The 22,612-nt window shown below is 38.0% G+C and overlaps 1 protein-coding gene across 1 annotated transcript in view; it reads left to right on the top strand.

The window, feature by feature from the left end:
- The window catches only part of ADGRV1 (adhesion G protein-coupled receptor V1), a 321,657-nt gene that overhangs the window by 86,760 nt on the left and 212,285 nt on the right, over window positions 1-22,612 (top strand). The window contains exons 56-73 of the mRNA XM_075727117.1: window positions 3,808-4,063; window positions 5,777-5,985; window positions 6,714-6,887; window positions 7,288-7,470; window positions 8,193-8,372; window positions 8,994-9,158; window positions 10,501-10,618; window positions 12,176-12,299; window positions 13,466-13,604; window positions 13,743-13,928; window positions 14,261-14,493; window positions 14,979-15,127; window positions 15,227-15,428; window positions 15,901-16,120; window positions 17,278-17,517; window positions 19,048-19,197; window positions 20,450-20,923; window positions 21,696-21,839. Coding sequence (XP_075583232.1) covers window positions 3,808-4,063; window positions 5,777-5,985; window positions 6,714-6,887; window positions 7,288-7,470; window positions 8,193-8,372; window positions 8,994-9,158; window positions 10,501-10,618; window positions 12,176-12,299; window positions 13,466-13,604; window positions 13,743-13,928; window positions 14,261-14,493; window positions 14,979-15,127; window positions 15,227-15,428; window positions 15,901-16,120; window positions 17,278-17,517; window positions 19,048-19,197; window positions 20,450-20,923; window positions 21,696-21,839 — 3,546 coding nt within the window. The remainder of the gene's footprint in view (window positions 1-3,807; window positions 4,064-5,776; window positions 5,986-6,713; window positions 6,888-7,287; window positions 7,471-8,192; window positions 8,373-8,993; window positions 9,159-10,500; window positions 10,619-12,175; window positions 12,300-13,465; window positions 13,605-13,742; window positions 13,929-14,260; window positions 14,494-14,978; window positions 15,128-15,226; window positions 15,429-15,900; window positions 16,121-17,277; window positions 17,518-19,047; window positions 19,198-20,449; window positions 20,924-21,695; window positions 21,840-22,612) is intronic.

The raw sequence follows: 22,612 nt of genomic DNA on the forward strand, positions 1-22,612 counted from the left end.
AGCTATGTGTGCATACTGGTCTGAGGCAGAGCATTGCCAGCAGGTCAAGGGAGATGATCCGTCCCCTGTACTCAGCACTGGTGAGGCACATCTGGAGTGCTGGGTCTAGTTCCACGCTCCCCAGTATGAGAGACATGGGCATATTGGAGTGAGTCCAGCAAAGGGTCATGAAGATGATGAAGGGATTGGAGCATCTGACACATGGGAGGAGGCTCAGGGATGATCTTACAACTGTATGAATACATAGGGTCAAGAGCAAAGAAGATGAGATACTTCTCAGCTGTGCCCTGTGCCTGCAATGGGCACAATACAGGATATGCCATTTAAACAAGAGGAAAAAAAAAATTACTGTAAGAGCAGTGAAACACTGGGTCAGGTTACCCAGAGAGATTGTGAAGTCTCTGTCCTTGGAGATACTCAAAACCTGGCCGGACATGGCCCTGAGCGGCCTGCTGTGGTTGAACTTGTTCTTAGCAGGGGCAGTTGGACTAGGTGATCTCCAGAGTCTCTTCCAACCTCAACAATTGTGTAATTCTGTGATAATGAAGATATATGATCACTTTGAAGCAACTGAGCTGTTTTGCCTGAAGGTGGAGTGTAGTTGTCAGAAAAAGGTCTCAGGTTGAATGCCTGTTTATAAAGCAGATAGATATAGGTAGCTTGATTATACCAAACTCATTTTCATAGAATCATTTTCAGCTGGGAATTTGGTCTTCTGATTATTATGCTTCTGGTTGAGAATTTATTTCTTGCTTTGTAATCTGTGCTTCAAATTGTTTTACCACATTGCATTTTTCTCAAAGTGTTTCTTTATGTCACCCGTCTCTCTGGGACTCATTTTTTTCTGTAGACTTCCTTTATATATATATATACACAGCCTGGGGAGCAAACAGGAGGAACTGGAGCTCCATGGCCAGTCAGAAAGTTACGATATCATAGGAATAACTGAAACATGGTGGGACAACTCCCATGACGGGAGGATCACAATGGATGGGCTATAGGCTGTTTCATAAAGACAGGCAGGGAAGAAGAGGAAGAGGAGCTGCACGCTATATTAAGGAGAACCTTGAATGCATAGAGGTCAGCTACAGCAATTGTGGAAGCCCTATTGAATGCCTCTGGGTCAAGATCAGAGGGGTCATCTCCAAGGGGGACCTTACAGTAGGCATCTGCTGCCAACCTCCAAACCAAGACAGTAAGTCCAATGAAGCAATATTTGGCTCACTTAAACAAGCTTCAGATTAACAGAACTTGGTTCTTATGGGTGACTTCAACTACCCAGACATTTGTTGAAAGAACAATACAGCAGCTCACATGTCACCCACCAAGTTCCTGGAATGTGTAGAGGACTGCTGCCTCATACAAATGTTACATGTACCAACCAGGAATGAGGCACTGCTGGACTTGCTACTCACAAACCAAGAAAACCTGCTTTGTAACATACATCCCCATTAAAGATAGCCTTGGCTGCAGTGATCACAATATTGTGGAGTTTGGGATCATGCTGAGCATGCTGAAAGTTAGTACTAAGTCAAAGGTTTTAGGTTTTAGAGGAGCAAACTTCAGCTCACTCAGAGCTCAGTTGAGTGGGATTCTGTGGGAAGCTTCCATGGAGGATAAAGGAGCTTGTGAGTGCTGGGAATTTTTCAAGAATGCTCTCCTGGAAGCACAAAAACAGTTCATCCCCTTTAAAGGTAAGGAAAGTAGGTGGAGCAAGAGACCCCCTTGGCTTAACTGTGAGCTTCTGAGTCTGCTCAAAACTAAAAGAGAAGTGTACCAGCAATGGAAAAGCAGACGAATACCCATTGACAACTACAAGGGCATTGCCAGGGCATGCAGAGATGCAGTTAGAAAAGGAAAAGCTCAGCGCCAATTGAAATTGGCCAGAGATGTCAAAAACTACAAGAAAGGTACATCAGGTATGTAAACAACAAGCAGAAGCAGAAGGAAAATATTGGCCCACTGTTAAACAGGAGCGGTGAATTAGTTACGAACGCTGAAAAGTCAGAGGTTCTCAACATTTTCTTCACCTCTGTCTTTACCAGCACTGTTGGGCCTCAGGCCTTGGGAACAAAAATCCAGGTTGATGCAAACACAGACCCACTGTCAGTGAAGGAAGAGTTGGTATGTGAACTATTACAGGAGCTTGACCCCTACAAGTCGATGGGCCTTGACATTATCCACGTGAGGGTGTTGAGAGACCTTGCTGACATTGTTGTAAGGCCACTCCAGAATATTTGAGAAGTTGTGGAGATTGGAGGACGTCCCGGAAGACTGGAAGAAGGCTAATGTCACCCCCATCTACAAGAAGGGCTTATAGGAGGATCCAAGAAATCATAGGCCCATCAGTCTTAGTTCAGTCCCTGCGAAAGCTGTGGAACAAATCCTCCTGGGGGCTATCACAAGTCAAATGAAGCACATGATTGGGAAAAGCTAATACAGATTCACCAAGGGCAAATTATGCTTGACAAACCTGATCGCCTTTTACAACAAAGTAACCTGTTGGGTTGATGTGGGGCGAGTGGTGGATGTTGTCCACCTGGATTTCTCCAACGCTTTTGATATGGTTTCCCTCAGCCTCCTCCTAGAGAAACTGATGCATTATGTTCTAGACAAGTGGTCTGTGTGGTGGGTGGGGAACTGGCTGACTGGTCGCACCCAAAGTGTGGTGGTAAATAGCTCCTTTACAAACTGGCAACCTGTCACAAGTGGGGTCTCCCAGGGATTGAGATTGGGCCCAACACTGTTTAATATCTTCATAAATGATCTGGATGATGGGATCAAGTGTACCCTGTTAAAGTTTGCTGATGATGCCAAACTGAATGGGGAAGTGGACACTTCGGAAGGGAGAGCCACCCTGCAGGAAGACCTGGATAGGCTGGAAGGGTAGGCTGACAAGAACCTTACGATGTTCAGCAAGGACAAGTGTAAGGTCTTGCACCTGGGAAAACATAATCCAGGAGTGCAGCACAGGCTTGGATCGAGCCAGCTGGGGAGCTGGGGGTCCTGACAGACAACAAGTTCAATATGAGTGAACAGTGTGCTGCTGCATCAAAGAAAGCCAACAGGATGCTGGGTTGCATCAAGGGCATCACCAGCAGAGATAAAGAAGCCATTATCCCACTCTACTCAGCACTTGTCAGGCCACACCTACAATACTGTGTTCGGTTTTGGTCCCCGCTATGCAAAGAAGATGTGGACAGGCTGGAGAGGGTCCAGAGAAGGGCCACAAAGATGATCAAAGGACAGGAAAGCCTCCCATATGAAGAAAGGCTGAGAGTACTGCATTTGTTCAGCCTTGAGAAAAGAAGGCTTGGAGGACACCTTATCAACATGTTGCAGTATTTAAAGGGTGGCTACAAAGAAGATGGAGATTCTGTTTTTACAAGGAGTCACATGGAAAAGACGAGGGGTAATGGGTACAAGTTACTCCTGGCGAGATTCCAATTGGACATGAGGAAAATTTTTAACAATGAGAACAATTGGCCATCGGAATAATCTCCTCAGGGAAGCAGTGGATTCCCCAACCTTGGACACTTTTAAGATTTGGCTGGACAGGGTGCTGGGCCATCTTGTCTAGACTGTGCTTTTTGCCAAGAAAGGTTGGACCAGATCATCCTTGAGGTCCGCTCCAACCTGGCATTCTATGATTCTGTGATTCTATTTTTTTATATATATATATATATGTATATATTAATGTGTGTATGTATTATTTTTAATTGATAGAGTTTTACAGCATGAAACATTTAGTATAACAGAATTGAGAAGAAGTTTGACTTTTTTTTTTCCCCCTCTCTAAAACTTTAGATTACGTTTTCAGAAGGTCAGGCCCTGTCCACAATCACCCTGACAATTCTGGCAGACAGTGTTGCAGAGCTTTCAGAGACTGTGGAAATCACACTTACCCATGTTACTACTGTAGGCATTCAGGATACCACAAAAGGAGCTGTCATTGATCCCAAAAGGGCAAAAGCTGTACTTACCATTTTACCCAGTGACTGTCCACATGGTGTGATTGGGTGGCATATGGAGTCTCTCTTTGTTAAAGTCACAGAGCCAGAAGGTAAGGCTGTTTCTTGATTCTTAGGAGAAAAAAAAAATGTTTTTTCAAAGTCAGCATTGTTGAAGCTATAACAATGATTATATATATAAAAATATATATATATGCATTATTTTTATATATATCAGCATTTTTCTATAAAAAATTTGTAGCAGAAATCTCCTTTAAAATATTTAACTATGCTATTTCATTACATATATTTTATGCTGTATTTCACATTGCATATATCAACATTATCCAGTCATTTTTGTCTAGGGGGTAAGTTATTAAAGTCTTGGCATCTTGTGTTGCAAATCACTGATACATAAAATACTCCTATTTAGATAAAAAGCTGACCTTGCCCGTTTAATGGAATTAATATATTGTTTAGAATAATTTACATAGAATGACTTTCCTCATGAATTGGGTCAAAAAGGGACTGTGGGGTAGGGGAAGGAAGGAAGCACAGCAAGAGTGAATTCCATTTCAGGAAAACTGAATCAGAGTTTTTTCTGCTTGCCAGCTGCATGTTTGATTGCATTATGCCAGTTTTCCTTCCAGGCACCAAGTGAAATTGTAAAGGATCTGCCAGGCAGTTGTCCAGAGGAGGACTGCCACAGTGCTCCGGTTCCTGCCCTCCCTGCCCAGGAGCTGGGCAGCTGATTCCTCTGGCATTCTCTACATTCTCTACAGCCTGGTGGTCTTCCAGCAGCTGCCTGATGGGCTATTCACACTTCAAAAGCCCAGCTGAAATTTCCTGGCAATTTAATATTCTGTCCATATTATCAAACAAAATTTATGAAAAATACATTTTCCATCAGAATATTATTGCAGATGAAACCTCCTCACCAGTTCAAATTTAAAGTGAATTAGTGTTGCCCCTTTTTAGCACCTGAAACTACTGTGAAGGGATTCTGTTGGTTCCTTACATACACACACATGCACATTATAAACATTTATACTTTCAAGTTTGGATTCAAGGCATGTTCTTAGGTTTCTTTTGTTGTACAATTTCTTTTCCAATCTTTATATGTTATTTTTAATGAATTATATACAGGTGCTAACAGTGAAATAGTATGTAGTTAAGACAAGTAACAGAAACTAGTCTGAAGTACAAAGCCTGTTGCTTTTTTTCTGTTTCTTTTTCTCCAGTCATAAACCCAGCACTTTTAGCCAAATGCTGTGTTTGGTGGTTCATTGGAAAAAATTGCTAATCTGCTTTCCCAAAAGTGATCTGAGCCTGACTGATACAAGTGTATCTCATTTTCTTCAACATTTGAGTTAAGGAAATGTAAAATTTACAGCCAGAGTGACTGTCTCCAATGCTGCTTTCTGTATTAGAATCAATAATGATCTCCTAGGCATGCAAAGGCCAGGCACAATAGTGAGATAGGAGTTTTGAAGGAAAACTGAGTAAAAATGGCAATGTTGACATAAGAGTTTGTATAGCAAACATCTAAAACTGTAAATATTCTGTATTTTATTATTCCTTTAGATTCCTCTGTCCTCTAGTTTTAAAATGCTTTCTAGATGTATGCACTGTGTGTTGTGTGTGTTCACACCCCTTGTATATGCTCATTTGCCTGGGTCATTGAATTATCCAAGCATTGTTGTGTTGCTAAGCAGAATTGAAGTGGGCTCTAGCAAGCAGCTTCAGTACAGTTAAATGAGCTGAAAATCAAGCAGGGCAAGAGTTAAAACAATCATGTCTTGATTTTTTCCTCCTCCTTGTTATAGGGCAAGTGAATTCAACTACTCTTACTTTACAAATTGTTCGAGAACAAGGGTGTATTGGAGAGATTGCAGTTCAGCTGAGCACCGTGCCTAATTTTGAACTCCCCCTCTCCAACCAAGCAACAGAGAATGAGGATTATATACTGGAAAAGAAAACAATCATTATGGCAGAGAACACAACAATAACTTCTGTCATAGTCACTATTTTGCCTGTGAGTAGCCTAACAACAACTTTAGCTAGTTATGTCTTTTAAGGAAAGGGAAAATGGTACTGTTTCTATACCAGAAGTAGAATTTAGCGTTCTAGAAATGGCTAAGGTAGGATTCTTGCCTTGTGATGGTTGTATATTAGTAAGAATTGCAGCCATCTCTTTCAAAAGAATTTGAGTACCCATCACTGAGAAGGAACCAAATTATTTGTTTTGTTGTAGTCCGAAAATTAACATATAATAATGACAAATGAAAAAATTCGAAATGTTTTAAGTGCTTGCTGGTTTTTCAAATTGTTGCAGGTTTTTACAGAGCATTTATTTTGCTTTACATGCTTCTTAACAGATTTGTTCTGTAGTTCAGGAAATGTTAATTTTTAACCAAAAATATGTATATTCTTTAAATACAATCAGAATGGAGGTATTGCTTTTCAAGTTCTGGCTTAGTTTCTGAAGGATATCCATGTTTCTCATAGATAGGAGAAACAAGTTACAGCCAGCAATACTTTCCACTGTTCTTACATATCTGGAATCTGCCAACTTCAGTTTCTAAACCTCAGGAAAGGTAGTCTTTTTCACCTTCCATATGGTGTGAAGCAAGGGATTGGTTATATGGTCCCAAGTGCTAAGAATTTCTGAACAGTAAGCAACCTACAAGTACTCAGCTTCCTGCATGTATTATAACTAACAGTGTTTTATTAAAAAAGTGACATTTAAAAATATTTTTGCAGGACAATGTTCCAGAATTACAGGAAGGATTTATAATCAATATTACTAATGTGCAACTGATTGATTCTCCCACTGAAGATCAGCCAAGCGTGAAGAGGCTTGGGTTAGAAATAGCTGAAATAACAATTGAAGAAAATGATGATGCCAGAGGAGTATTTGTGTTCAATGTTACAAAGGTAAGTAAGTCTGAATGAAAAATATGTAAAGTAGCATTCTAGCAGGAGAGTCTGTGTTTTCAGAACAGTTTTGATAGTGTTCTAATAGGCTTTATGCCACTAAATTGTCCTGGATAAAAAGGCCGGATACCAGACAAACAATTCCTTCTTAAAAGGTTCTTCACAATTAATATATGACATTTATTAGGGAGCTAGAATTGCTAAAGCTGGTGTCATAAAATATTCTGAAAGGGACCTCAGGAGGTCATCTAATCCAGATTTTTGCTCAGAGCAAGGTCAATGCTAAGTTCAGACCAATTTACAGGTGATTATGTATTTCTTCATTTATTTTTACCTGCAAGTGACTATGCCAAAAAAAAAGGTTGCTATGACACTCAGCAGTTTCTTGTTGAATTTACAGGATATAACTGGAGCTGTTGCTGGGTATGAGGTACCACCACCACAGAATATACTGAGACTTCCAGTTGTTCGACAGGCTGGGAGGTTTGGGCCAGCAACTCTATATTGGGAAGCCATTCATTCAACTGCTGGCTTTGAAGACTTCACACCACCATTTGGAAACCTTACATTTGCAGATGGGCAGGTATGTGCTTGCTGAAAGCTTAACTGTGTTTGGGTTACCACTTTAAGAGTTTCTCATGTTTTCTTCCAGCAGAATTTACATCTTTTCATTGAAAACATTTTATTTATGACCTTATGTATGTGAGTGGTGCTGCTGACTTCAGTTCTTTCACATGGAAAAGCATAATGTTCATAAGCATTGACCAAATAGGATTGTATGCCTTCGGTACCCCCACAAGTGAAGACATAATTTCTAATAGTAAAGCCTGTTACACTGAAAATTTGTAACATAACCTGTCTTCTCTATAAATTCTCAGAGTAAGTCTGTATGTTTTCTAGCTGTGTTCTACATATAGTTTTAAATTTCATGCTGCCCTGATAATACTTAGTGTTCACAGGGGGTTTTGATTTCAAGTGAACAGAACTGGTCTTTGGCAAACAGAAGGGTATACTTTATGAGCAGAATTTTGGCTCAAGTAGAATATTGTCTACCTGTACTTTCTACTGATTACCAGAGCAGTCTGCTGGTTTTAACATACAAGATTTACATTGATGGACTTAAAAACCACTCTTGAAATTTTGTTACCTTATTGTAAATATACAAATATGATAAGAAATAAACAAAACTGAACAATATGTGTTTATCTGTAATTAGATGAAATTTACCTGTTTTAAATTTCAGATTTTTTCAAACAATTCATAGAATATTATAAATGAAACCTTGTTGCTCTTTTTTTTCTGCAGGCTACAGGAGAAATAGAAATTACAATCATAGATGACAGTGAAGTTGAATTCCTTGAGATATTCAAGATTGCCCTGGTGAGGGTAACGGGTGGTGCAAGACTTGGGGATGACACCCTGGCAACCGTCGCTATTCCACCAAATGATTCCCCTGTTGGAGTATTTGGATTTGAAGAAAAGAATGTGAGTTTGATGTGGATTGCACTCTTTTCTGCTATAGCTGGATAACGGGTTTGTGTCACACATAGACGATTTGGTAAGCCTTCATTGCAGTGGAAGATGTGACTTCATTGACAGGCATATTGGTGCTTGCCTTCATCTAGCTGTGTAGGGTGGTAATAACAATACATGCTGCATAGATGTAGATTTCTACATGACTGAACCAATTTAAGTCAGTATACTAACAATTCAGGACATCCCAGGTAGGATTTTTGGTAGTCTGTTGAATATTAAAATGGTTTTGTAACAATCTGTATTACTGAAAGTAAAGTTTAGAAAGAAATTATGAAAAGTATCTCATCTTAGTTCTTGTCAGTGAATGATTCTTCTGCTTTCCATCTTGCTGGTGCTGTGCCTGCTTGTGACTCATTGCCTGTAATTGTTTTGAATCATAGGGCACACAGAAATAACACGAGTGACTAATCTTTGCTAGCAGAATTCAACACATTCCTTACGGCTACTATCTTCCTGTTGATTTCCACTCTTGTTCTTATTTTACATTGTCATTGATAATGGTTTTTGTTGTTTATCTCTAGTCAGTATTGATGCCTTTTGCTACAGCCTTTCCTTTTCTTTCTTCATCAGGTAACAGTGAAGGAACCTCAGACACCTGATGACTCTGCTGCAGCTGTATTGCTCACTGTAAGTCGAAGTCAAGGAGGACAAGGAGCAGTTAAAGTGTTATGGATTCTTGAGGAAGCAGCCAGATATGACCTGACCCCTCTGAATGGTACCCTTCACTTCAGTGAGGTATTTCTGATATTGCAATAAATTATTTACTATTAGATTTACAAATACTATATGCTTCGTATGTGTGTTTGCATGGTTGTTGTTACATGTTTATAGAAACAGGGGGTTACTAAGTATTATAACACTAAGAAAAGGCCAATTTGAGCTGGTGGGGTTAGCAGTATGCAGTGTTTTTTTCAAACAGAAAAGGAAAACTGACATGCTTTCTTTAAAGCAGCATAATGTAGTCATCAGGAAGATAGGCTCTTCAAATCTGAATTGTTTTTAAAATTAAGAAAGAGGAAAAAAAATGTACTGAATGTGAATAATGATTACAGAAACACTTATTCCATTGTAGTATCAAGCAACTGAAAGAGAAAATTGATATTGAAATGGTGAGAAGGGTAATTGAATGCTCTAAATTTGCAGAGTTTAAAAAATAAATAATAAAACACCCTAGTGACTTTCAAACTGGACAGAGTTATTTGATTTGTGTTTCATGGCAGGGTAAAACTCTGAAGTAGGAGCCGCAATTTGGATATTGTCAAGCTATTGTTGTTATCTTAATATTGGTCTTTTACAGTCTAGTCAAAATATTTAATGAAGAAAAGTGTTTTAACAAAAAGCATCATCTATTCTGTCTGTACAATGCTATTTTGCATTAAATAAATAGGCATACTGGTTGTTTCTTTTACTTTTATCAGCTGGAAAACAGCTTTTTTGTTAAGACATTTGGCAAAGTTTTGCTATCATTTTGCTATCCTTTCTCTACTGATAGGCCTGGACATTGTTTTTATTTCCTGAAGTTCTTATATGTCTATACATGTAGGAATACAAGTATGTATGTATGGTATACTAAAGTTATACAGTATGTACCTACTTTTTTCCTATATTCTTATTTTAAGCATTTGCTACTGACCACTGACAAAAACGTGGATTAGACAGAAATTTGCTATGACCTATATATATCTAATCTTAATAATTTTAATGCTTAGAATGTATGTATTCTATTGAATATGCACTTTCTTATGGAAAAGATTTTGTATAGAAAGTTTCCTCTAAGTTGAAAATGTCTATGTGAATACAATTTCAAAGTCATTTCAATCATTATTCAGTTGAAAATAGCCACATTATTTGTGGAGTGACACACAATGTTTGAGAGACAATTTTTGCTATTAATCTCTAAGAAAACGTTTCAGCCAGATCAGAAATGTCATATGTAAAAAATATTACAGAATGCATCAAGGTTATGCATACTTAACACTTGATTTGTCAAAGAAAAAAAAACTTTTTTATAATACTGTTTTTTGTTTAGTTTCACTTAATGTGTATGTATGTATCTTCTGGTCTTTACATGATGCAGACTGAATCCCAGAAGTTCATTGTTTTACACGTGGTCCAAGATGGTCTGCTGGAGGGAAATGAAACATTTACCATTCAGCTCGTCTCTACTCGTGATGCAGAGATATCCCCTGTAAATGGTAAAGAATTAATTCGTTACGATACATTTTGAGCCATTTCATATAAGAATCCTATTAAGTTTGTTCATATTATTTTAGTCTGCAGTGCTTATATATTTTGTGTGCAGCTAATTGGTAGCAGTTTTGACTGTCAGTCCTAAGTCTCCTTCCCTAGGTTGTTTCCTTGTCTGAAGAGATCAAAGAGAATTTTAGATCATAATTTTTCATTCTAAATCAATTGTTGGTGTAGAATTTTGTGTTCAGATGGTGTATTGAGTCTGGCTGAGATGGAGTTAATCTCCCCCATGGCAGCCTTCATAGTGCTGTGCTTTGTATTGGTAGCTAGAAAGGTGCTGATAACACACCAGTGTTTTGGCTACTGCTGAGCAGCATTTGCACAGCATCAAGGCTGTGTCTCCCACACTCCCCCTCACCAGTAGGCTGGGGGTGACCTTATCACTCTCTACAACTACCTGAAAGGAGGTTGTCATGAGGTGGGTGTTGGTCTCTTCTCCCAAGTAGTTAGCGATAGGACGAGAGGAAATGGGCTCAAGCTGCGCCAGGGGAGGTTTAGATTGGATATCAGGAAAAATTTCTTCACGGAAAGGGTAGTCAAGCATTGGACCAGGCTGCCCAGAGAGGTGGTGGAGTCACCATCCCTGGAAGTGTTCAAAAAACGGGTAGACGTGGCACTTTGGGACATGGTTTAGTCTAGTCTACCCTTGATTGGTTTAGTGTGGACTTGGTAATGTTGGACTTAATGATCTTAAAGGTCATTTGTAACCTAAACAATTCTATGATTCTATGATTCTATGATTCTAAGATCTTGGGAGGTGACATAGCCAGGACAGCTGACCCAAACTGACCAAAGGGATATTCCATGCCATATGATGTCAGCTCAGCAATAAAAGCTAAGAGAAAGGAGGAGGAAGGGGGGACTTCCGTTGTTTATGTTTGTCTTCTGGAACAACTGCTACACATACTGAAGCCCTGCTTCCTGGGAAGTGGCTGGACATCACCTGCTGATGGGAAGGAGAGAAAAAAAATCTTTGTTTTCTTTTGTCCTTCTGTGCATGGCCTTTGCTTTTTCTTTCTTTCTTTTTTTTTTTTATTATTAAACTGTCTTTACCTTGACCCACGAGGTTTTTGGGTTATTTTTCCATCTCATTTTCCCCTCACCTGTCCTGCTGAGGAGGGGAGTGATAGAGCCACTTGGTGGCACCTGGCATCCAGCCAAGGCCAAACCCACCACAGATAGTTAACATTGTCTGCAAAGAATTCTTCAACGAAGCAAAAACAAAACCAGGTTTGGACCTGTAAGGATCGTAGAATAATTTCATTTGTAAGGGACCATCCAGGGGGTTATCTAGTTGAAAACCTTGCTCAAGGAACAGGAGACTTCACAATTAGATCAGATTGCTGAATGCCTTGCCCACTCAAATTCTGAATATCTCTAAGGATGGGGATTCCATGGGTGGTCTGGGAAGCTGGTGCTGAACTACTCATGTCACAAAATTCACAAAAGTTAGCTCATTAGTTAGTTTTTGTTTACCGTGAGAAGCTCTGTTCTCTTCATAGGTGTTGCAACCATCATTATCATGGCTGATGAAGGAGCTTCCGGGGTGGTTGGGATAGCTCATTCATCCAAGCATGTTCTGATTGGAGAACCTTCAGGAAATTATAACGGAACTGCGCTTATTAGGTGGGTATATTACTCACTTTTCCAAACGAAGGACAACAGCTCAGTTTCAAAAGCTATGAGACTCCATATTTGGCAAGAATTTCTTGAGTGCTGCATTTAGTTATCACTTCTAAAATCAGAACTATTTTTAAAATTAGATGCTTGTTTTTAAAGAAAGGCAGAATATACTGTGTATGTGTCTTTTCAGTGTTAGTGTGGAGCTCCAAATATTCCTCTCAGTCTTCAAATTATTTACAACATTGATGTATCAAAGGAAAGAGGATTCTAATCAAAGGAAGTGGGGAAAGGAATCAATGATATTTGAAGGTGCTTTCTGCTTTTCAGGATTCAGTTCAGGATTGGTGCCTGAATTGTATTTCAGAATATTGCTGTGACGGCTAGCATAACCAAAGTGGGAACTAGGTTTTTAGTTGAAACAAGATGCAACTATTTCACTGCATTCAGTCAACTGCATAAAGAAATGCAGATGTTACCAACCCTTCGAAGAGTATTGGAAAAAAAGATTATGACACCTTCCCTTGGTGAACCAGCAAATATAAGCAGCAGAACAGCTTCTCATGATGCTCTGAGAAGCCCAAAAGACAAAGTGATGCTTTGTGCAGCAGTAGTTGTAGATCATGTAGTACATCATGTTAGGTATAGACAAATTGTTGCCATGACATAGTTCACCAAGAATGATGTCATGAGAAGGATTAGGCTGTAGGTTTTTAGACAACAGACAGAACATTTCTCAGGTGATCTCACAGTAGTATTCTAGTGTCCTTCTGCCTTAAAAACCAGGTTGCCTCTGGGCATTACCCTTAAGTCCCATTTCCCTCCTGTTTTGCATATCTGTCTCCAGAAAAGCAGTATGGAACCAAGAGAGCTCAGTTTTCAGCCCCCACCTTTGGGCTATATGTGCAAAGAAACTTAAAAGACCTTTTGGTAAAAATACAGCTTGAGATGCCTCCCAACACAGGGAAGTAAAACAGAACTGCAAAAATGTTACTGTTCTGAAGAGAGAATTGTAAAGATCTTAATAGTGACTTAGTACATTAAAACTCAAGCTTCACAGTGCTGATAACATTTCTTTCATGCACAACATTATGATATACTGTCTGTCTCTGGATTGGATATTAAATATTAAAGGTAGAAAATAAAATCCATGTTTGTGTTCTTACCTGCAGCCTGATACGTGGCCCAGGAATTTTTGGTGAGATCGTAATATATTGGAATATAACACCTCCTCATCACACAGAATTTATTGAGACATCGGGGACCTTGACAATGCGAGATGGGCAATCTGCAGCAGTTGTTCTAATACAGGTATATGACAGATTTTACACCAGTAGCTGTTTCAAGTACTTCCTTTTATTTAGTTAGTATCTTGGTTGGAAATTAGTTATACCTTTCTCCCTGGAAATAGTTTAAATCCTTTTAGCTTTCATTGGTTCTTCTCCCTAGGCCGTAGATGACAACCATCCTGAGGAGAAGCATTACTATCAGTTTCAACTAACTGGAATCAGTGATGGAGGACTCATAAATGAATCTAGTAGCACAGCAAATATTACCATGGCCGCCAGTGATTTTCCATATGGAGAGTTTACATTTTCACGGGAACTATTGCAAACAACAGAAGAAGAAAAATGGGTATTAGATAAAAATTCCTTCTTATGTAAAATATTGATAGATATCAGTACTGTTGCTAGATTTATGCATAACTTTAGAAAAAAAATAAACAAAACATTTATTCTACATTTATCATAGCACAGTCTCCAGAATGGCTGTCTGAGACTTTTGGAGTTTTTTAATACTCTGAGAAAGAAGGCTATCTGCTAAGTTATGTGTACTCTGTATTTACTAAGGCAACTTCTTGTTACCTGACGGAACCGTTGAAAAGGTGCCTTTAGAACAGTCTCCTAAAGGCAGCTATAAGAGAAAAACACAGCCATTTTTTAAAGAAAATGTTCTCTTTCCCTCAGGTTAACATAACTGTCGTGCGTTCCAGGGGATCCTATGGCAAAGTGCGTCTTTGCTTTCAGATAATAAATGGGACTGCAGAGGAAGGAATTGATTTCACTCCCACAGTAAGGGAATTGTTGTTTGAACCACGTGAGGAGAGTAAAATAATTTTGGTTGAAATTCAGGATGATGACTTTCCTGAAGGTCCTGAAGACTTTTCAGTGATGATTACCAAAGTGGAACTCCAAGGAAGGTAGAGATAAATTTCCCACTTGATTGATTACAAGCGGAAGAACAAACTATATTTGGAATCTGATATACCTACATAAAGTCACCACTGGATTTCAGCTGTTTTACTGTAAAATTTCATAAGACAGCTATAATAGTAATCATAACAGAAACTGGATGTATGGGGAAATCAATTCTTTTAACATTAGTATAAAGATTTTACTGATTAAGATTTATTAAAGCTAAAAGTCCATACATTACATACAAGTTATCAAGCTGCGTGAAATTCAAATAAGAAGATAAAATGAGAAAAAAAAAATGAAAGATACACATTTCTGTGAAAAAAATACTGGCTCTGCATATGTAATACTTTGAAAAAGTGTGACAAAAAAGTCTTCAGTGATAACTGCCAGAAAATAGAAGTATTTACAGTAACTGACAAATTGTCATACCTGCATCTTAATACTTTCACAAGAATTTTTTATGCTTTTTTTTTTATGTTCTTGCAAGTGGATTTGATTTTACTGTAAAAGAAAATGGTCTACAGATGGATCAACCTCCAATAATAGGAAATATCTCCACAGTACAAGTCACTATAGCAAAAAGCGATAATGCAGAAGGCATCATAGAATTTAATCCACAGTATATCCTTCTACAGGGTAAGTTTATCTTAAGTTTTCACTGTGGTTTAGAAGATAAGTCTGTGGCTATGGCAGAGATTTTGAAATAAAATAACTTTTTCTAAATTATTCTTGCAGTGGAAGAGGATGCTGGATTAATCATGATTCCTGTTGTGAGAAAGCGTGGAACTTATGGCTATGTGACAGCTGATTTTCTTTCTCGAAGTATTTCTGCACTTCCCAATGGTGTTGACTATGTCATCCATAATAATTCTGTCATTTTTTATCATGGCCAGAACCAGACTTTTATTTATATCTCTATTATAGATGATGAAGAAAGGTAATTAATTTTTCAGATACTTATTCACTAATTTACTTCTAAGAAACCCTTTTTTAGCATGTACAGTATGCCTGTATGCAGAACTGGGATGGAAAACCAAATTCCTGCAATGCTGAAAACTCACTTAAATTTAAGGTGGAAAAAAGAAGCTATTAGAGTTTCATAGTTCCTGTTAAATTTTATTCAAACAAATACATTTTTTAATTAGATTATCAGAATTTTTGTGTGTTAATGTGAATAATGAAATATTTTGCCTTTTTCTTTTTAATTTAACACAAATAGAAAATAGAACATGATTTTTATTTGAGATATCACCATTCTGTGCAAATGGGAGGAATCTTCTACTGTATGCTTACAGACATCTCTATACCTTTAAACAGATGCAGCTGGATGCATGATTGACTTACTAAGTATAGTTTTAATTATTTTTTTCCTCCAATATCTCAGAATCTCTTTTTGTTTTTCCGTGCAGTGAATTTGCAGAGCAGTTTGAAGTCCAGCTGACAGGAGCCACTGGTGGAGCAGTCCTTGGGCTCCACCTAGTGAGCCAGATCACTATCGCTAAGAGTGACTCCCCCCAAGGCATCGTCCGATTTCTCAACCAAAGTCGAATTATTCTTCCCAACCCTGATACATCTACAGCAGTGTCCTTAGTGCTGGAAAGGACTGGAAGATTGTTAGGGGAGGCACAGGTGGGCACTGGCTGTCAAAGACTGAACACTTTCCAGTGACTAGGTCAAAAAGCTCCTGCATTTTCCTTCAAGTGCTTCTTTGTGGCTGATTTCTGATAGGATAATTGCAGCTTTTTATTAAACATCAATTGCATATAGTTGCAGTATAACAGAAAATGTTGTTACCCTTTTAATATTCTCTTTCTCATCCTGCTTTCTTTCTTTTACTATGGTCTTGTGTACTTTGTTTTGAACTAGCTCCTAATTCCATTGAAAATATGGTTAATTTCATGCACCACCAGTAATTTAATTTAATTCAGTTTAATTACTTCTTAAAGCTGCTGAAACTTTTCTTGGTAAATTGCGTACTATGAGTTTTCTAGATTTTTTTTTTTTTACTCTGTACAGACCACTGACAAAGTGAAGGTATAAATATGAACCAAGGTAGGCCTCTCACAGTCTTGGCAAATGACTGGAAGATTGGCAGCTAAGGCCATCAGCTCCTCCTACCCCCATATAAAAATTAGTCTTCTTTGACTTTTTCTGGAAGTAATTTGAGAAAACTAGAAAACTTAAAATGGCCCAAATAATAATTTTAAAGTGCTGAGTATGGCCTCCTCAAAAGCAATCTAGTTTGTGGGAAATTTTGAAAATATTTTAGCTTTTAATCAGGCTGAAGAAGTATGAATCATCATTTGAGGGATTAAAATTTTTTATTGCAGACTCTTAAAATATTTTTCATTTTCTGTCTTAATATCACACTTCACAGGGAATGGTTTTGGTTGTGAGTACTCATTTGGGGAGCTTTGCAAACAAATCTTGAAAGGGAGAGAAATAAAAGCTGGCCTTTGTGTTTCCTGTTATGTGCTAAAGAAATCTCAGTTTCTCTTCTTTTCTATTACTAATATCTAGAATTTCATAAACTTGCATTGTGGCTAACGGGCACTTAAAAATTTCCATTTGTAATTAATCATGTTTATTTTTCCAAAGGATTATATATTTTCCCACATAGAATTAATTATGAATAATTTTTATTCTGTGTTAATAGCAAAGATTTAAACATAGCCAATTACCAGATACAAGAATTTTTATGTCACTTGTGGTACTCTGTCATTTGTCCCCCAGGAAGCTATTATAATATATCCCCACTCTAAGTCTGAAACCAATATCTTCCACAGATTAATTGGGACATCTTGGGACCCAGTTCAGAAGAGATTTTATCTCCCCTGAATAGTGATATTGGTGACCCAGTGAATGGATCATTCTGTTTTGGAGAAGGAGAAGGAGGTCTGAGAGCTATTAATCTACAAATCTATCCTCACGAAGAAGTTGAAGTTCAGGAGATCTTCATTATTAGACTGAGCCTTATGAAAGGTGAAACAGAAATAGATCCTAAGGCAAACAACATTACACTAATAGTAAGTCATTATTGCTTTTCCTTCTTCTGAGATCTCTGTTGATATTGTTATTTATCCTGCAAAGCTTTTAAAAATTAGTAATTATTGCATAGTTTGTCATTTGGCTTTTTTGTCCCTTATACTACTTAGGTGCATTGTTAGAGCTTCACTTCTTCAAGAACATAAGGCAAAGAAACTGTCAGTAAAAATTGGTATATAAGCCCTGACCTGGCCCTCTTATTTGCAGATTTCTGTGGTTCTCTTTGGAGAGAGCATGAATTGGGTCCTTATTTCTAAATGTCAGTTTGTTTTTCATCCCTTCTTGACCTCTTCTGCTCCAGCTATCATATATAAAAGAGAGAATCTGACTGTTGCAGAGCAAAAGAAATGCAGAAATTTGTGGGAAAAGGCAGAGGGATTTGTCAAAGACAAATTACTGCTCTAAGGATACTGCAACTGAGGAAATATTTATCAAGCTTCTGTAAGAAGCCAGCAAAAAAGAAATCTTTCCTAGCAACTGATTTTTCCCCCCCGCCTCTGGTCTGTAGAGTGTTGATGGAATTAGCTCCTATTTCCACAGACTCCTCAATTTCTCCTTCAGGGACACAGGTGTATTCCTTGGACTGGAATGTTCCACCCTGCATGCCAGTGAATTGGCTTCTCAGTAAGCACTGGTGTTACAACTCAGTTGTAAGCCAGTTCACCATGAATTCTTGTTGCAGCTAGTGATTCATGCAGATGGATGTGGATGAGCTCTATCCCACAGGGCTGAGTTTGCAAACTGGTAATGTTAGAAGAGTTTCTGTACACTAGCCCAAGGTCCCTGAGCATTTCCTGCTTTAATAGCAGAATATTCAGACAGAGCATTTGAAATAAAACTCTCTCCTTTTCTTCCTTGGATAGTGCTGAAAATCTAAAAAGCAGACATTCATGCTTTCTCTGCTGCCTCTTAGTATCTTGTATCAATGGGATATGTTTTCCAAATCCTTTCAAAATTACTTTATTCTCTGAGATGTGTTTAGTCCCTTTACAATTTACAAGTTATTTAAAGCTGAGTGAGGCCCAACTCAGTGGACAGAGTCATTGTCATTGCCTGAATTTGTTAACATGTAATGCTTGTATTAATCCAAGCCTGAAAAGTTTCTGTATTTATTGGCAACATCTTACTTTGACTCCTGTTCAATTTAGATCCTGCTTAAACTTTTTTATGTATCATTGTAGGATTTTCTCACGAAAGAGCAAGTTACCGATAGATTTCATATAAGTATTGCTTTGTGTGCGTGTGTGTGTGTGTGCGCACATGGGCTTGATATCGCTCCCTTCTCACAGCTTGATGGTCCTGTCTGCTGGGTTGGTGTGTTTTAATTCTCAGTCTCAGTTCTAACTACTAATGTACTGTTGAATCTTCTTAAGAGGAGAAAACTCAGTAGGACAAACTAATAGATATATACCCTGTAGCATCTAGCAATGAAAATCTCAATGATTCGAACAAGAATACAATTCACTCTACATTTCTGATTTTTTGTTTGTTTGATTACTTTTTTTTTACAGATACAGAAGTTTGGTGATCCCAATGGAATTGTACAATTTGCGCCTGAATCATTAACCGAGAATAACTATACAGAACCCTCAGCAGTAGAAGGGCCACAAAGTATTACTCTGTTTCTCACACGAATTCAAGGCATTCTGGGAGACATAACGGTATTCTCACTCTTTTCCTAATAAACAGTATAATATGGAATCATCTTCAGTATCAATGTATGGAGGAATATTTTTTCCTGTGCTTTTTGATTGCTTGTTTCTCAAATACATTTTTGAAATGTTGCCTTTTAGACTGAATTTAGCAAAGGCTCAGCCCTAGTGCTTGAGGTTTGGAGAGTCATATTCAGTCTCCTCTGGTCAGGCAAAAAAAAGAAAAATAGTACTGCAGTGCTCTCTCTCCCCCTCTCCCCCTGTGTTTTTAATGGGAGAACAGAACAGAGCATAGTTACATAGTGAGCTTTCTTTGTGATCATCACCATTTGCTTTTTTCCAGGCATACTTAAAGGTAAGAATCAGACTATTTTGAACTGTCACTCACATTGTTTTTTACCTAAAGTTGTTTAGAAGTCAGCATTTTAACAGTTATTCATTTAATTTAAAAAAAAATCAATTAATAAAAGCATTTGCTCTGTTTAATGAGAGCTCTTTACCTCTTTCTGATATGAGGAATCTTGGAAAGAGGAAAACCAGCAAGGATGTCCTACGAGGCCAGGCTGAGAGAGTTGGGGTTGTTCAGCCTGGAGAAGAGAAGGCTGCGAGGAGACCTTATTGCAGCCTGTCAGTACTTAAAGGGGGCCTATAGGAAGGATGGGGGCAATCTTTTTGGCAAGGTCTGTTGTGACAGGACAAGGAATAATGGATTTAAACTAAAGAAGAATAAATTTAGGCTAGACATAAGGAAGAAATTTTTTACAATGAGGGTAGTAAAGCACTGGCACGGGTTGCCCAGAGAGGTAGTGGAGGCCCCATCCCTGGCAACATTGCAGGTCAGGTTGGACGGGGCTGTGAGCACCCTGATGTGTTTAAAGCTGTCCCTGCTCACTGCAGGGGGATTGGGCTGGGTGACCTCTAAAGGGCCCTTCCAACCCAAAGCATTCTATCATTCTGTGATTCTATGTCTTGGTGTAAAAATAGAAATAATTTTTTTAAATGGTTCAGAGATTCCATACAGTTTTAAATAAATCTTCTGAAGATATGCAAAGGAAATCTTTACATTCATTGTTAGAGGAACAACACACCCTCCTTTTGTCTGTGTGCCTCTTACTATGTATACCTAAACCAGTTTCTATTTTACTACTTAAAACCAATCTGTTCTGTATCCTATCTATACTGAATCCCGAATATGAAAGTTTCTGACTCTCTGGGTAATTTTGCTTTGTTTTGTTTTGTGCATTTTCCAAACTCATTTCAGGTTTACTGGGAAATATGTAGTGAATTTGACATCACAGGTGACTTCCTTAGGACAGAAGGATCTGTTGTCATTGCTGACCAGCAGAGTACAGCTGAGATAATTATCTACCTGTTACCTGATGATGTTCCAGAACTGGATGAAAGCTATGTGGTGCAGCTGATTTCAGTAGAAGGTGGAGCAGATTTAGACCAAGAGAAAAGAATTTCAAAGATCAATGTTTTTGCAAATGATGATCCCTATGGAGTGTTTGCCCTGTACTCTGATCAGCAGTCAGTATTAGTAGAGAGAAACCTGGATCGGTACATTCAGATTAATGTAACTCGGCATGCTGGGGCATTTGGAGAAGTGATCGTTGAGTACCACATCTTGTCTCATCATGAAGAAGCGCTAATTACACCTGAGAATGAGGTGGGATACCTCACAGTAAAAGATGGTGCGAGCTTTGGAGTGAAAAGAGTGCCAATAAGCAGCCAGGTCTGTATTATCCTTTTAGTTCCCATGATATCTATTGTTTCCATTTGTGTTCATCACAATACAAATGTGCTGGAATAAGATACTAAACTCTCAGTGGTATCCACTGTGAAGAAGTGTCCACAGAAAAGACAGTTTTAGCATTATGAATTTCCTATTTATGGAATAGAAATGGGTTTAAATATCACATTTTTAGATAATAATTGCAAAATCACTGCTATGCATGTGTTCAAATATTCAGTTTTTTCTTCCATCATTGCTTTGTGTAACTATCAGTTCAATATTTTGTTATTATAGGTATGCAAATATCAGGTTTCCCTTTTGGATTGTAGATGGTGGACTGTCAGTGCTGACTCATGAAGCAGCAGATAAATTTACCTTCAGTTCTCCATATTCCCTGGTTGTTTGTTGCTATTATTATTACAGTCTTACATCCACATTTATATCCTTTTACACCCGTCTTACGTCTTCTTAATCCTAAGGATTAAAATCAAGCTGAGGCCCACTGTGTTAGATACCATTTATTAAAATGGTAATAGTTGCTCTACAAACTCACATTCGAGCACACTGCTGGTAAATCACATTCACAATATTGATGATTTAGCTGTATTTCTTTTGAGAAACATAATCAACAAAACACTTGTCTTGAAAACACTGCCTTTTGTATGTAGAATGAAATCTGCAGGTTGTTCTGCTACTTAATTCTTTGAACTGATGGATATGTTTTTAGTGGAATTAAATTTCTACCTTTTTAATTAAATTCTCTCTCTCAAAGGCATTTATTTTACTGGGCTGGAATTTTACTCTGGAACTGATTAATGTAAGCCTGGTTGGGGAAAGTGCCAAGGATGTGCCTAAGATATTAGGAAAAGCAAAGTCAGCTGTACTGCTTATTCCTGAGGAGGCTGCCAATTCACAGGTCAGTAGACTGGCTGCAGTGTAACATTTCTGCCACAGAAGGTAGGGATGCTTCATTACAAAAGATAGCTGCTGTAAATTCAATTGGCTCCTTGAAGTTTTCATCATTGCAACCAAGTTAATGACTGACTTAAAGTAAAGACTTTTCCAGTTATTACTTGTACTGTATATTATCTTTTCTCTGATACAAATTTTCATAGAAATGCATTAATACAGTTTGAAAATGTTTCTTAATCTATAAAATGTAAATAGTGTAAATATAATGGTTAATTTATACTTTTGTTTACATGAAATGGAAGTTCTGAGACATAAAGGAAAATAAGTAACTCTGGACAATGTTATTCCTTTAAGTACAGCAGCCCCAAAGTAGGTAACAGCATGTATGCAGTATTATGTACAGAAAAAAGTGGAGGTCATGCTGGGTTTTAATGCAGTTGACAGTGTATTTGGCTAATCACAGAATGGGAAATTTTCTATTTGCCTACTTTGTATGTCAGTGAGAAAAGAGAATTTGCCTATTCTGATATGGTATATGTGCTACAGTTCTCTTTTTGTATGTCAGGCAAAGACAATAGCATGATGAGTTTTATCTCTTAAATTTTATTGATGTTTTTATTTAATGATTTTAATTGTCTTGAAGCACTGTGCTGTCTTTTAATTTGTAATTAAACTTAATTCAAATGGCCTTTCTGTAAACATTGTTTACTACCATATATCCATTTATCATTGCTTTTAGAATGTGCAAGTTATCCTTTCAGTCCCATCTGCGGCTCA

Source organism: Pelecanus crispus, chromosome Z, assembly GCF_030463565.1.
Source record: "Pelecanus crispus isolate bPelCri1 chromosome Z, bPelCri1.pri, whole genome shotgun sequence".
Classification (NCBI taxonomy): domain Eukaryota; kingdom Metazoa; phylum Chordata; class Aves; order Pelecaniformes; family Pelecanidae; genus Pelecanus; species Pelecanus crispus.